The 16,191-nt window shown below is 32.6% G+C and overlaps 2 protein-coding genes across 6 annotated transcripts in view; one reads left to right on the top strand and one right to left on the bottom strand.

Moving 5' to 3' along the window:
- The first annotated feature begins 52 nt into the window (after positions 1-52).
- Positions 53-8,217, top strand: LOC126776577 (guanine deaminase). The gene is made up of 9 exons (XM_050499212.1): positions 53-238; positions 455-715; positions 1,617-1,835; positions 3,161-3,268; positions 3,383-3,490; positions 4,188-4,353; positions 5,205-5,351; positions 6,391-7,203; positions 7,543-8,217. Exons 1-8 carry the CDS (start codon positions 143-145, stop codon positions 6,618-6,620), a joined length of 1,335 nt encoding a protein of 444 aa, XP_050355169.1. The 5' UTR covers positions 53-142; the 3' UTR covers positions 6,621-7,203; positions 7,543-8,217.
- A 93-nt stretch (positions 8,218-8,310) lies between these two features.
- The window catches only part of LOC126776576 (uncharacterized), a 28,994-nt gene continuing 21,113 nt past the window's right edge, over positions 8,311-16,191 (bottom strand). For 3 of the 5 annotated variants that reach the window (XM_050499207.1, XM_050499208.1, XM_050499211.1), the window contains one exon: positions 13,053-14,463. In XM_050499207.1, the coding sequence (XP_050355164.1) occupies positions 14,251-14,463 (213 nt within the window). In that variant the 3' untranslated portion in view covers positions 13,053-14,250. Of the gene's footprint in view, positions 11,921-13,052; positions 14,464-16,191 lie in introns of those variants that run through there. The other 2 variants (XM_050499209.1, XM_050499210.1) reach the window with 2 other exon arrangements.

Here is a 16,191-nt window from a genome sequence, read left to right as displayed (position 1 = left end):
ACAACTGACATTATCATATCATTCGTGTAAAATGTAAATAAAATAACAGTAACCAGACAGTGTTAAAGGCGGTTAGTCGTTTGAACGGATTAAAATAAGATATTTTTTTTATAGACAGTGACTATACAAGATTTTAACTAAAATGTCTAATAAATTGATTTTCGTTGGAGATATAATATTGCCAAGTTTATCAAACCTAAAATGCATAAGTGCATATTTAATAGTCGAGAATGGAGTGGTAAGTTTATCGTTAAATCCATTTGGAATCTTAACAAACGTGTAAGATAAGATTTAGTATTATTTTAATAATACTTTTGATTTAATATTTTATTACATTACCTAAGGCACCTTGTTTTAAATACATTATTTTTTTAAATTACATTACTCTTGTGCTCTTATTCTTTTTTCCTTAAAATAAAATCCAATATAATAAATAAAATTTATTATATTTCAGATAACTGAAAGAGGTCCGAAGGATTATTTCTTTAAAAACCAGGAAAATTTTATTAAAAGGGGCTATACAATTAAAATACTAGAACCTCATCAATTTTTAATGCCAGGATTTGTAGACTGCCACACACACGCACCACAGTTTCCTAATATTGGTCTCGGTCTTGATCGCCCTTTACTTGAATGGCTCGATAAATGTACATTCCCTCTAGAATGTGAATATCGTAATGAGGAATTTGCTGCCAATGTTTATTCTAAAGTTGTAGTAAGTCTATAGCAATAAACGTTTAAAAAATTCATAATGCTTTCCATCTTACAATGGTGATATTACTACATTTTAAACAAACACCGCTTAGAAACACTACAAAATACCATTAAAGATTAATAAAGGGCACTTAAACTTTTTATGTTTTTAACAAAAAACTATTTCATTGCTGCTTTATAAAACCAGGTCAGATTTTAAGTAATACTACTGGTGGAGGTGGTGGTGTCGCTGGCTTAACTAATGCAAATTAAATAAAGGGACTGCAGCATCCAGATTTTTATGACTTGAAAGAGAAGTATGTAAAGAGCCTAAGGCTTACTTCATCTTAATTGCTCGTTATCCTTAAAAAATATGACATATGTAATCAATATCAGTTGCAATTTGAAAACCCTTTTTTTATACAATATTCTTACTATTTTTTTTTATTTATATACTACCGAGTAAACCCAGTGGCTACATGCATCTTAACCAATGATTGCAGGTTCAAAACCAGGCGAGCACTACTGAATTTTTATCTGCTTGTGTCTATTGTACATCTCGTGACAGCTTGGTGGTGAAGAAAAACATTGCGAGCAAATATGCATGTGGTGGATTAAAATATTCTACATGTGTAATGAGTCCACAAATCCACTTTGAAAAAGAAGTAGAGGGCCCAGCAGTGGGATAGACTGTTACTTTACATTATGTACTTTTTATTTACCACCATTTTTTACATAGCTTAGTGTATTTTCTATAGCTTCCATTTTAAGTTTCTTAATATTCCACAACAATAGCAATAAACAAGTCCCATATTTAAAAGCATACAAGTCATTCATATCATTACTTTGCCAAAGTCCACGGTCAGAGGTGAACTTATTGTTACGTTGAGTATCAAATTGTTGAAAAATTAAATATCTTATAGAAAAGGTTGATCAACAATGGCACCACAACTGCCTGCTACTTTGGAACTCTCCACTTAGAAGGCACATTGGAACTTGTAAAGTGTGCAGTGAAACAGAACCAGAGAGCCTTCATAGGCAAAGTTAGTATGAACACCAAGAATGATGCAGGATATTACAATGACACTAAAACAGAGTTGAGAGAAGTCAAAACATTTGTTGAAAAAGTATTAGAGTATAAGGTAAGTTGTAACTTTTACATTTGTTGTTATAATGATGTCCTTCTGACTGATTTTGACCACGGCGGCCAATCTCAAGAGAGATTTGCCAACTACGCAGGAGATATTATACTGCACAAGTGTGTGCGCAAACACAGGTGCACTCTCTCTTCCCTAACTCATACTCTGATGGGACGGCAAACCGACACGACTGGTGAGAGTTCAGGCGTAGCACCAGTTTTATATAAAGATAGATATAGACTATGATCATATATTATCCTATATAAATGTGGTGTCTATATATTCTTGCCATACTTTTATAATCGCCTCTGTATAATTAATCAAAATAATTAAAATTCTTTGATTACTGGTTTTTGCCGAGAGAACACAGATTATTTATATAAATGTAATGTTATTTCTATGTTTATTCTTGTATTATTAAACTGAATAAGTTATAAATAATTCATAGTATGTATAAGATAATTTGTAATACCTGCATAATAAAATAAGGTAATAACATAACTGCCATAGATATATGAAATATTTTTATGCAGAAAATATGCCAAGGTTTTTTGCTATTAGTCTATAGATATAGATATTTTTGTTAAAAGTTGCTCAAATACTTCATTCTCACAACCGGTATTTATTTTATCAGTCATTATTTATTATCTAACTTCATCCGAATTTCGGTCGTCACCCTATTTTACTTTTTTTTTAACGCTGGAAAATCTCATTACGCTTTTCTCCCACGGGAACAGTGGGGGAGTATGTGGGGCTCGCCGGTGTCCAAGGCGCCGAGAATCTGAATACCCACTAAGAAACCAGCGGTACCCTTTCCGTCGCTTCGCGTCGATCGCTTACGCATACTACCGTGACGCTCAGACGGCCCAGGAATCGAGGCCCGCCTATGCGGGCCTCGATTCCCTAATCGGTCATTACCCTGGGCCAATACGATAAACTAAGAGAGCTGTCCAAATCATATCAGTTTTTTTTATTAATTCATTGACCTCAGTAATAAATATAATAAATGTAAGTAATGTCCTCCTGACTGATTACGGCCAGGGCGGCCATTTTTAAAAGACTATCAGGTGGCTACCGTGAGACAACTTCTCGAGCTCAAGTGTTTGCCCAAACACAAGTACACTTTTTATTTCGTTATGCATCTAATCCGATGGGACGCCAAATCTAACGTGATCAGGATCCAACGTGAGGCGCCGGAGTAGCGGCATTTCGTGCTTACCAAAGCACGGGAAATAGGTAGCATTACTCATGCTACCTATTTCCAAACGCTGCACTGAAAATTTCTCGAAAGAATATCCCGAATATATTCCAATTTTAAAATATTTCAGAATGATTTAGTTAATCCAGTAATCACTCCAAGATTTGCAATCAGCTGTGATAATGATCTAATGAAGAAACTATCAGTAATAGCAAAAGAAAATTCATGTCTAATGCAGGTAAAAAAATATATAAACAACTAAATTATTACTTATATCTGCATGAAATGATTAAATACTTATTAATTGTTATATTAAAACGTCATTGAAGCAATATATTTTTTTCCATTGCAGAGTCACATATCAGAGAATAAAAAGGAGATAAAGTATGTGCTGAATAATAATCCAGAATGTAAGACATATTCTGAAGTTTATGAACGTTGCGGCCTTTTTGACAATAAGGTGATAAAGATAAATTCTAGTTAAGAAATGTAACGAGTATTTTGACAATTCTTTTCGGTACACGGTCCAATACTACTCAGCCGAATATCATATTATCGAATGAAATAAAAAAAATCTCATGTCTATTTTAAATATTTATTAAATTATATATTTAAAATCTACTGTTAAATATCACAATTAAATCGCATAAATTCAATAAATTAAATAGGAATGTTTTTATATAATATAGTTGTTATCGCTCAGCGAGCAATGGAACGCGCGATGCTTGGGGTTTTGGCAGATAGAATCCGAAATGAGGACATTCGCCAGAGAACTAAAGTCACCGCCATCGCGCGTAGAATTAGCTCGCTAAAGTGGAAGTGGGCTGGTCATGTCTCCAGGCGCATTGATGGCCGATGGAGCCGACACGAGAGTGGTGACCACTAGGCAAACGTAGTGTAGGACGCCCTGTGACAAGATGGGCCGATGATTTAAAAAAGGTGGCAGGTTCGGGATGGATGCGGACTGCCCAAGATCGGGATGGTTGGCGTTCTATGGGGGAGGCTTTCGTCCAGCAGTGGACGGCAAAAGGCTAAAAAATAAAATAAAATAGTTTTTTAAAAATACATCTAAGTTGACTGCCAAAGGCATCGTTTAAAATAGTTTCCTTAATTTCTTGTGTTTAAAAATAAATCATATAAATTCTCTTTATCTCAAGTGCATCATGGCTCACGGGGTGCATCTGAGCGAGGAGGAGATTGATATGTTCGCACGTGAGGGTGCATCTATTGCGCACTGTCCGGCCTCCAACACCAGACTCAAGTCGGGCCTCTGTCCCGTAAGGAAGTTAATCAATCGCGAGGTCAAAGTTGGTCTCGGAACTGGTATATAAACGTTTATCTTATTTTGTTTTTATTCTAAGAAAAAATAATAAATTGCATCTAATAGCCTAAATAGAAACTAAGTTTAACTTACTCAAGTTTAACTTACTCAAGTTTAAACTTAGTACTGATATATTATCATGTTGAAAAACAAAATTAATAACAACTGAGAATAAATAAGAAAATTTCACAGAATAAACATGACTTATTTACAAAAATATATCTTAATTTGTTATGCTGGCAACATTTTTTTCGTGTAAATAAATTTGCTTATTTTCAAAATTTGGCGACAATAAGGCAAAGCTAAATATATCCATAAATAATTATTAAAAATCAGACAATTCTATTATGATACAAAAAAGTCGAGATGGCCCAGTGCTTAGAACGCGTGAATCTTAACCGATGATCGTGGGTTCAAACCCGCGCAAGCACCACTGAATTTTCATGTGCTTAATTTGTGGTTATAATTCATCTCGTGCTTGACGGTGTAGGAAAACATCTTGAGGAAACCTGCATGTGTCTAATTTTCTGAAATTCTACTACATGTTTATTCCATCAACCCGCATTGGAGCAGTTGGTGGAATAAGCTCCAAACCTCCTCAAAAAGGGAGAAGAGGCCTTAGCCCAGCAGTGGGACATTCACAGGCTGTTACTGTACTGTGCAAAAAATATATATTTCTTATTCCTGTTTCTCATATGTTATATTACTCATATTTATCGGGAATCGGCGTATATTGGGGATTGATTCAGGGCCTTCATCATCTTGAATAACAATCTTTGTTATATTTTTATTTTAATCTTTATATTAAAAATTAATAGAAAATGAATTAATATGTTTGTGATAATTTTTGTAGATGTATCAGGAGGTGATAATGCGAGCATATTAGACGCGTTGCGACGCGCTATGGACGTATCCGAACATCTGAACCTGATGGGCGGCAAGGAGTCCGCCCTAAATTGGAGGGAGGCCCTATATCTTGCCACGCTCGGTGGAGCTAGGGGTAAGTTAATTTCTATATTACATAAAACCTTACATTTAACGGTTTTTGAAATATTAGTAAAAAAAGTACTTTTTAAAAAAATATTACAAGTAAATATTTCTGGATGTTGTTTAAGTTGGCAACTTCGTGAAGAAAGTGATTTTAAATTAACTACTTTTTCGATATATTTTTATATATATTGCTGATAGGGGAATGAAATATTTTTTTCTGAAAAGTCTAGCCATTAAATTTCCAAGAGTCAAGCTATTGATTGACATAACGTCTGCCCTCAAATGGTGTTGGTTTACGAACTAACCTAACCAAATGTAGTTTCATTTGAGACACCATAAATGTCTAGTATTCGCCCGTGGCTTCGCCCGCGTATTACAGAGCGAGGGGCGAGTCCTTAGGGTTCAAATGCTACACACCAAATGTTATCAAAATCGGTTTAGTGGTTTAGCCTTAAAAGCGTAACAGAGATAGTTACTTTCGCATTTATAATTTATAATATTAATACAGTAGTGGTATCTATACGTGCGTTTATTTCATATTGTAATACTGAATGCAGTACCATCATCGGGATCGATTGCTGACTTTTGTTTTCATCATAATCGGGCCCGAGACTGTTTTGAGTATTTTTCACTATCCCTCTGTTGGAGCGCCTTTGATTATTATTCGAAGCAACAAAGTAAACCTGTGTACCGTCAACTTAATTTTGCATATAATTGCCGCTCACCGTCACCGTTTGGTGATTAGCGTTCTTACCGGCAACGAGTTAATACACGTTTTCTAAGTTATCCAAATTCGCCTGTTTTATTTCGTCAGCCAGTTGTTCCCGTATACCCTCATATTTTTTTCGGATTTGGCGAAACCCCACTTGAAAAAGTCAACCTAAAATGAAAATATAAAAAAAGTCTTTATGTATATACACACACACCTATTTATTTCGTATTTTACTCGGAAACGGCTTAAAATTTTTACGGATTTGGCTCAAAATGTAAAATAAGTTTTCACGTTTTACACTTTAAAATCTCTTAGCTTTTACATTTTTTTTTTTCAGCTCTATTCATAGATGATAAAATCGGACGTCTCGAAGTTAATCAGGAATTTGACGCGTTACTCATAGATTTGTACTCGAAGGAGAGCCCTATTGATAAATATGCATACTCTGTGGCACACGGCGAGGAAGAAGAAATTCTAGAACGAGTCGAGAGGTTTGTCTACTTGGGCGACGATAGAAACATTGTACAAGTTTATGTTAAGGGTAGAAAAGTTAAAGATATTTTATAAATAATTAAATATTATATTTACAATAATAAAATACAATAAAATGTTATTATATAATAATAGAGCGCAGCCTATCGGCGGATTTTTTTAAAAATATTTTCTTATTATTAATTGTAACATTTTTGATATACAATAAATGAATATTTACAATTATAATTAAAAACAAATGATAATGACAACAATATGGCAAGAAAAGGAATGTTTGAGTAATAAAGTATATTATAGTTTTGTAATGGTGTGATCGTTTATTATTGAATGCAGTGTTCCCAGTGAGTTTTTTTACTTATTCGATAGCGTTGACGTTTACTGCTATTTCTATTTTTCTCACTAGATGGCGCTGTTTTCAATCCATAAAATCAATAAAAAACCTGGCACTGGGCACACAACTCGAATATCTATCGAACTGATACTAAAATTGGACCATTTTTAATTAACTCATCAAGTGATAGTTTTATATTTGAACGTTTAATTATTACTCTAAATAGATTTAATTTATCATTGTATTGTTACATTAAGAAGAAGTCACGAGCTCCTTGAACTAGTGTTATACAAAAGAGTTACTGACTCTGCAGTCGAGTAAGGGTCCGTTCACACAGACCGGCTCGGAGAGGAGAGCAGATTTTTATCACGTTGGAAACAGTGTTTTGAGTGATTGTAGTAAAGTTTATTTTTGCATTTGCACCTTTTTTGTCATTAAAAATGCCTGAACGCGCTTCGTGTGAAGTAATAAAAGGAGCCGACCGGCTCCGCTTGCGTGCTCTTTCTCGCTCGCACCCGCTTTCAGATCTCTTCCAGCCGGTCGATGTGAAATAGTTGGCGGCTCCGCTCCGGCCAATTCCAAGCGTATACGACCCGGTCTGTGTGAAAAGAAAAAAGCAGGCCGATGCTCTCCGAGCCGGTCTGTGTGAACGGACCCTAACGGGAGTGAATAAGTTGTTGTTTTTATGAGTATCATATCATCACATTTTCTCACAAAATCATTAATATTTCACACTTCATCTGTCCACTCGTAATGTTATAAATGATATATGTTGTATGGTTTATAAATGTGTATATGTATCTTTGTGTATGTATTGTTTACATTTATATATATGTATGTACAATGCACTCGCCTGTTAGGTCCTGCACGCATCTTAATGCAGGGTTGTCTGGAAGAGGTCACTACTTGAGTGATAAGACCGCCCTTGCACGCATCATGTTGAGGTTCACAATTTTATTTATATAACATGGCTTCTCTTGAACTTTTGGTTTTCTTTTTTTTTTTCATTGTGAGTACAATAAAGTTCTTTAATATTAATAATAATATTTTTCCGTACATACATAAGATTCCATAATATGTATTGAGAAGCAACAGTTAATAATTAAATTTCTGTCTTAGAGATTCTTTACCTCCTAGGTGATAGATTGCGCGAATAGCCCTCTTTTGCAGCACAAATATCGTATTGATTGCGGCAGCAATGTAGCAAATACTGTGAAAATAACTAAAATAATATATCGTGTATTTGTCCAACAGACATTATGATTACTTAAAATGCATTGTAGTTTCATTTTTTACTATGTTTACTTAATGTTATGTTAATAATAAATATTTTTTAAATCGTTTTATTTTATTTTCTTAAATTGTCACATTGGAAAATTGGAAAACAAAATTAGATTAGACAGGAAAATAATATAAACCCAAAAATTTATTCATATACTTTTATTTTCGTGTTATTCTTTATAATTTGTATAGAAAAATGTGCAAATATAATGTGAAAATCTATAAAAACTTAATGCACATAAGCAATACCATATTACAAATATTCTAAAATAAATTAAAACTATACATACTTGCTATTCATGTACAATTTTAAAAGAAAATAGACATAAAAATTTTCACATCTCCTCTAATCATCAATTGCACTAACAAAATAACTCAAATTAGAAATAATATAACATGTCAGTTCGAGTACCGTTAACAAAACAAAAAAAAAAAACGTTCTAATGAAAAACTAAAATAATAACATTGTTCGTGACATTGTTAAAGCTCCGAGATCTATGCTAACTTAATATTTTACGACAGTAATACCCAAAGCAACGTTTTGATCAATACTTAAGTCGGTGGAATGATTGGGTATTTTAAATATTCGAGTGTTTATATTATAATAAAATACAAATTCAATTGGAACAGTCTTATACAAATTATATGTACCCAATAATATTCAAAAACTTACGATAGTACAAAATTTCTATACTATAAAAATTGATTTTAATAATCAAAGGTGTAGTTTGAAACATAATAGGATGCATTTTATTAAATACTATAATATGTTTAACATATACATACATTGTTGCTATTGTCACGATTTTTATATATTTTAAATGACAATAGCACCAAATTATTTAATCTACGTACTAAATAATCTATAGTTTAATTATATTAATTATAAGAAATTAAACTATTATAACCTAGAACTAATCAATGAACACAGGATCTTGGCCAATGAAAATCCAAGAAATGTTTTTTTACTATCTATCGAATATTACTTTAAAGATTATTCTACGGAATAAATCATGTAGGTCTCATGATCTTATTCATAGATAATACTTCAACGTATAAAAATGCTAATAGAATGATAAGGTACCTTAAATATGGCCACAGAAAGCCTTACACGTAGCCGCTACACCACAACCACTAGGAATTTATAAATATATTGAGCTGCCTTTCGCATGACTATTAGCGAACTAAACTAAAGCGTTATAACGTAAAAATCATATCATTCACAATAAAATATTTATGTTTGTATAATTTTAAATCAAAACAATACTCTTTTTATACAAACAAGCTGACTGTACCCATATAACAGCCTTTTGCCTTATTAACACAATTGATACGCAATTAAAAGTTACACAAACATAAACGTGTTACGAACACACACTGCTGCTCGCATAAAAAGAATCGGACAGAATAAAAAATATATTTTTATTTACCTATTATTCTAATCAATTATATGTGCTTAACACGTGCTCAATATATGTCATGAATGATGAATAAATATAAACATGGTGATGACTTAGAAGCCTTTTTAGCACTCCTTATTAAATATAGTTATTCAAAGAATTGTTCTAATGTCAACTTAACAAAAAAAAAAACACTTGAGTGCTGAACAAATGTATACAACCCATTCCAAATTAAATTAGGAAAAAATATTATATCTTAATTTCAATTTTATAAAAGTCAAATTTTATCGCTTTTATTTGCCAAAAACATATTATTTATATATATACTATACTTAATTAAAATATATTTTAATAAGAAATATTAGGAATAATTTAAGGTCATCGATATTTGTTGCAAATTTGTTGTGTAACCGAAACATTTATTATAATTAATTTCTAAACGTGTATCATAAAGCGATAAAACAGGCTGTATAAAGAATTTACTTCAATAAGTTTATCAAAAACGCAAATATACAACTAACATAATAAATATATTTCGATACATCACAAAAATGTATCAATATTAATTGATATTATAATACTATTATTTAATAATAGGAGATTTCACAATTAACTAGCACCTACAATTTATGTTAGAAGCATTTTCGCTTCCATAATTATAGAATTATAGACAATTCATTTGTACTACACATAATAGACAACAAATCTCAAATCCTTTAATTTAAAACCATAATATGGTTTGGTATTTTAGAAATTATGTTGAATTTTGTAGAGCTATCGGATAAATTTAAAATTCGTCAGTCTTTTTCGTCACATTTTCTTTCAAAAACAATATATTTCCGAAAAACGTTGAAATTTTAACACTTTCATTAATTCCAATACTTGTCTATAATATTGAAAAATTCAACAAAAATTTTTATAATCTTACATGGTACGATAGTTATATACTAAACAATAACATTAGAAAAAATACTGTTCGTGTTGTGTCGAGATTTAAAAAAAAAAAATAGTTTTTAAATTATTACATATATTTGAATGAATAGAAATTTTGGCATTACGGAATATGTTGACATTAAAAATAAGCAAAAATAAGACATATATACGAGGTAGAGAAAAATGCAGTAGTATAGGTAGGTTAATAAATAATTAATTTTTCATTATTACAACGCATTTATGTGCATTATCCATAATAATAACCTAGATATATTTGCAGGAATGTTTAAAGGTTGTCAATGATCCATTCTTATTAAGAACACATTCCAAGTTTCCTTTCTAACCGAAATCGTCACTTTTTCAAAATAAAGTTAAGTTTCGATATAAAAAAAAAAAATTCTTTTTAAATTACATTGACTAAAATTTGGTAAATTAAATGCATAAATTTTATTTATACGAAATATAAAGCAAGTCATTCAATTGCTCTATTGAATCCGACACATTTCATAAAAGAAGAATTTTACCTTATCGACTATTTCTCATTTATTTTGTAAAGATTTCTGAACTTCACAGCTAATTTACGAAAGACAATTTATATATATATTAATTGAAACTACTATAACATTTTTACAGAGAGCACATAAATTATTTACAAATTTTTTTATATTCGTTGCTAATTAGTAACTTGTTGCACGGTATATATGAAATTTGTCACAGAATGTATTAGAAATTCTGTATTGTAAGCTCAATTTCAATATTAATAATGGATCGTCGATATAATTTAAGTAATGTTGATTCATACTATCACTCTTAGTTAAGATACGAGATAATACTATACGAATGATAAAATTAATTATTAATTTTCGATTGAAACTCTTATTATGTATGTAATCGGAAGTTTGGTAAGATATAACGTTCAATAGGTTTATTATTTCATGCTCACATAAACAGATAGATTATTCCTTATAATTGATGACATTTTCATACGCTGGCGTGCTGGTCACATATATGAAATTAGAAATATCGAGTCGTTGGTTAAGTTTAAAATTTCGTTACGTGTGTTATGTTTAACTGCTATTTTTAAAAGTGGATGTTTTTATATTTATTTAAATAAATGTGAACCAAAACGATCAATTCTTTAAATTGAAAATTATTTACATAAAAAATATTACGAAACATACGGATTGGCACGAATATCTCAAAAATAGCAGTCGATAGTGTGCGCAAATGTATGTATATGAGAGTAGCGCACGAGATGACGTAGTGCAGCCCAGGGTGAGCGGTGTGCGGGGGGCGGCGGCGGGGTCAGGGCGCGGGCGGGAGGCGTCAGGCGGTCACTTGACGAGGTTGGAGAGCGAGCGGGACCTCAGTGTCGGAGTGCGTGAGGGCGCGACACACGCGCGCGCGCCGCGAGCGCCGCCGCGACCCGCCTGCGCGCACACACGGCCGACGTTACGTCACCGACACGCCACTACGTACTATACAGCCGTCTCACGGTTGGGGACTTGGGTCATTAAGTTTAGGCTTTCGAGGGCGTTTCGACGAAATAATATTTCTCATGTGAAATTATTTGTCATTGTAATCGATTGCTTAGATTGATTATGTCGCATATCGACACTATTGTTTTTATTTACAAAGGTAGTCAGAATGAATACGAAACGCGATAAAAATGTTTGCGATGTCATAAATGTAACGATGAAACACCTGCCGGTCACAGGCACATTTTACATCGCGATGCATACGATTTGTATATTTTTCATTCAAATTAACAAATATGGACATGTTTATTAATCACTAAGACGTCTGTATAATACGGATGTGGGACGTATGTGTCATTATAGAAAACAACAATCGTGCTCATTGAACACACGAACACATACACATAAAAACAATTCGCAATACAACGGTGCGTTCAGATTAAATAAAATATCACTTTATAAACAAAACATCGTTCTAACTTAATAAACGAGGATGAACTCGAGGCTTACGTTTCATAATAATTTTTAATTAAAAATTAAACACGGTCGTTGCCACCGCTATTAAGACTCCTCGGCTCATACAGTACCTCTAACGTCGACCGTGATCTGACCTACTTCCACATATATATATTTTTTAAAACAACACAGTAATATTATTATAGTTACATTGTAATTTTGTACTGCGTAGTCTACGTCACAATGTGGACGTGATGTACGATACACGTGTTATACGTTACATAATCTGAACGCACCTTAATAAACTCATGCCAAACTCAATGACATTCTTCATTTATATCAAGCTGCTTATAAAATCGCGATAAATATTCTTATATAATATATAAATAATCATAAACTTATCAATCCATTTGAAATTAACGAATTGATCTTTAATTTCAAAATTTTAAATATAAAAATCGGTATTAATGAAGAGAATGCATTTAGGATAAAAAAATTCAATGTTTTATTTCTATTAAATAATCTCATTAATATTATATATATATATATATAAATTATATATATATATATATATATATATATATATAATTTTTATTTTTATTTATATATATAACTAAAAGATATATAAGTATCTAATCAAAAATATTATCTATCAACCGTAACAGCCTGTGAATGTCCCACTGCTGGGCTAAAGGCCTCCTCTCCTCTTTTTGAGGAGAAGGTTTGGAGCTTATTCCACCACGCTGCTCCAATGCGGGTTGGTGGAATACACATGTGGCAGAATTTCAGTGAAATTAGACACATGCAGGTTTCCTCACGATGTTTTCCTTCACCGTAAAGCACGAGATGAATTATAATCACAAATTAAGTACATGAAAATTCAGTGGTGCTTGCCCGGGTTTGAACCCACGATCATCGGTTAAGATTCACATGTTCTTACCACTGGGCCATCTCGGCTTATTATTATCTATCAAGTAAATAATAAATATATAAATTGGGTTCAATTTTCGCAAAAGCTAAAGATCTGTAGCTTTTGATTGAAACTATCTTTGTATAGTATATAATCAAGCTTAATAAAAATGCTAATGAGATAAAAAAAAACTGCTAAAAACACAACTGATATTGACATTTTATATACGAGTCTAAATAATTTACTATATAATTTTACCTTCCCTTTTTGACCCTCTATCATTCGTCCATTTAATGATATCTAATTATTATTATATTAAAATAATAATAATACGTTTATTGTTTTGTACATAAAGCAAAAAGAAGTATAACAATGATAACACAAGTTTCCAAACGTGCAGTACATGCAATGACAAAAATTGATAGTGTGAAATATCATGCGTAAGCTGAAGTAAGAGAAGCGTCCCCCTTTGCCCGTTCACTGTGTTATGGAAGCTGCGAAGGCATTTCCTTTTCGGCTCATACTTAATTCGATTGCTCTATAATACATCGCCCAATGAAACTTATAAATGTGCAGACGAAGCGTTTTTCAGCCTTTTGCCGTCCACTGCTGGACGAAAGCCTCCCCCATAGAACGGCAACCATCCCGATCTTGGGATCAGTATGTGAACGTTTAAAATTCGTCGTCGTAGAATCGCATGGGATGGTGGGATGTTGTCCCATTCGCTAAAACGCTCAGTCTGGAAGGAGTGGTATGTACAAGAACGTAATTGAACATAATTTCTCAACTCGTACCGACACTACGACATGTAAACGTGCAAACGAAACCCAACGAAGCCGACGGCCGAAACGGAAACGCCACCCGAGACCTCCCGCAAGCGTAACACAGAATCACAGTACCGGTGAGCGATTCCAATTCAAAATAAAAATTCTAGGCAGGCGACGAGCACGTAGAGAGCGGTGCTCTCGGTGGGCTGCGCGCAGCGTGCGTGCGAGGGCGGGGGCGGGCGCGGGGGCGGAGGCGAGGGCGGGGGCGTACTTGCGCGCGGGCGGGCCGCGTCCAGCGAGGCGGCGGGCTGCAGGAACCACTCGGAGCGCGTCCGCATCCGCGCCCGCTGCCGCTCGTGCACCTACGCACCGGTCGCCCGGACACCGCCCTACCGTTACCCTCACCGTGACCGCGCTCGACTTCATATAAACAACTGTATGGGCTGTGATATCACACCGAGTGCTATTGCGTCTCTAGTTGTATTTCTAACATTAACTATATACTGGCCGTATACATAAAAGGCAAACGTAAAGCAATATATATTTATCATTACTTATTTTGCTACAGAGTAAGCGTTATCGTTGATCTTAAATTTAAAATAATAAGTCACGAGCAAGAACATTTGAACATTGATCATTAGTCGCTCCGTTTCGCCTGCGGCGGAGGTTCAATTGCATAAACACATTCAGTGTCAATGAAACTTTGAGAACTTATTAGTTCATACAAAATCAGCCAGAAAACAGTGTATAAAACTTCAAAGAACTATCAAAACCCTAAACACAAACCTTGATAATTCTTAACATTTTAAATTTAATCAAATGTATCTTATATTGTTATTATATTATGTATTTTAATTAATTTATCTATTAATAATTATACATATTATGTTCACAAAATCATAATATTTCACCTCTGTCCATACCCAGTTGTTTATATAATCAGACGAGCTTATGTACAGATCTATTTAATATATACCAATGTTCATAGTGTTATTTACAAAGTGTTATTTATTACAGTTTTAATATTTCACCTAAAAAAAACCCTACCACTATAATATCCATTATTTAAACATTATGACTGCTTCGCATTGACCTACCAAACATTTTTTAACTGTTCACATATTCCCACTTTACAAATATGATACCTGCATTACCTTCGATAAGCGTTATCACATTAAAATGAAAAATAAATATTAGGAACATTAGTAAGATAATCAATTACAATTAGTCATTTTAAAAATTTAGGTTAAACACCCCTAATTAAAAAAATATATATAAAAAACCACTACCCTTCGAAAAATATATACCAAAATATACTAATATTTTTTAAAATTAAAATACACAATCGCAAATTGACAATGTCTTCTGACCAATACGATAAAAAAATTGTTCTAAAAGAATAATTTTCAATTTCCTTTCGGCTTATCACACAAAACCTTACAATGTCGCATATAATCTATTTAGCTATTAATTTCACACTCTTTAAATATTAGGTGATTAAAACGTACTAACACACATTTTTTTACCTAAACACCATCAACTGTAAAACATATTTAATGCATGCAATCATAAGAATGAACCACTGAAAATAAATCACTAACCTTCAAACCTAAGTAATATTATTTTTAATTCAACATAAAATATAAATAATGAAGAATAACATATTAAATGTCTAAAATGCTAGAATCGAAATTGAAAATAAAGAAATTCATTAATTTCAAGTCATATATCACAACACAATTTCGATTACTTACTTACAAACATTATTTAGTATGTATTTAGTTAAACATTGATTTTCTCTTTGTGTCATTATTGATTTGACATTTGGAAGAAGAAGACACAGCATTGTTTAATTAAATCACCCTCCAAACATCATTTATGTGTAAAGCTGTTACTTTCTTAATTTGTTAATAGTAATGTTGTTTTAAGTAGTAATATTTTTCCAAAATACAATTTCTTGTTTTTTTTAATTTCTAATTTAATTATAAATTAAATATTAACTTTATCAGTGGTTCATACTCAGTAATAAGAATTACAAGAAATAGACATGATATGCTTTATTCGGTGTTTCTGACTACCCTAGTCTAAGA

The sequence above is a fragment of the Nymphalis io genome, chromosome 20 (assembly GCF_905147045.1).
Source record: "Nymphalis io chromosome 20, ilAglIoxx1.1, whole genome shotgun sequence".
Taxonomy (NCBI): Eukaryota; Metazoa; Arthropoda; class Insecta; order Lepidoptera; family Nymphalidae; genus Nymphalis; species Nymphalis io.
This window is presented reverse-complemented; position numbering and strand designations above follow the sequence as displayed.

Excerpts from the sequence above, each read along its gene's own strand:
- LOC126776577 (XM_050499212.1), top strand. The coding sequence starts at position 143 with ATGTCTAATAAATTGATTTTCGTTGGAGATATAATATTGCCAAGTTTA. Across the intron at positions 716-1,616 it reads ATGTTTATTCTAAAGTTGTA|AAAAGGTTGATCAACAATGG; the intron begins GTAAGTCTATAG and ends AATATCTTATAG. Across the intron at positions 1,836-3,160 it reads AAAAAGTATTAGAGTATAAG|AATGATTTAGTTAATCCAGT; the intron begins GTAAGTTGTAAC and ends AAAATATTTCAG.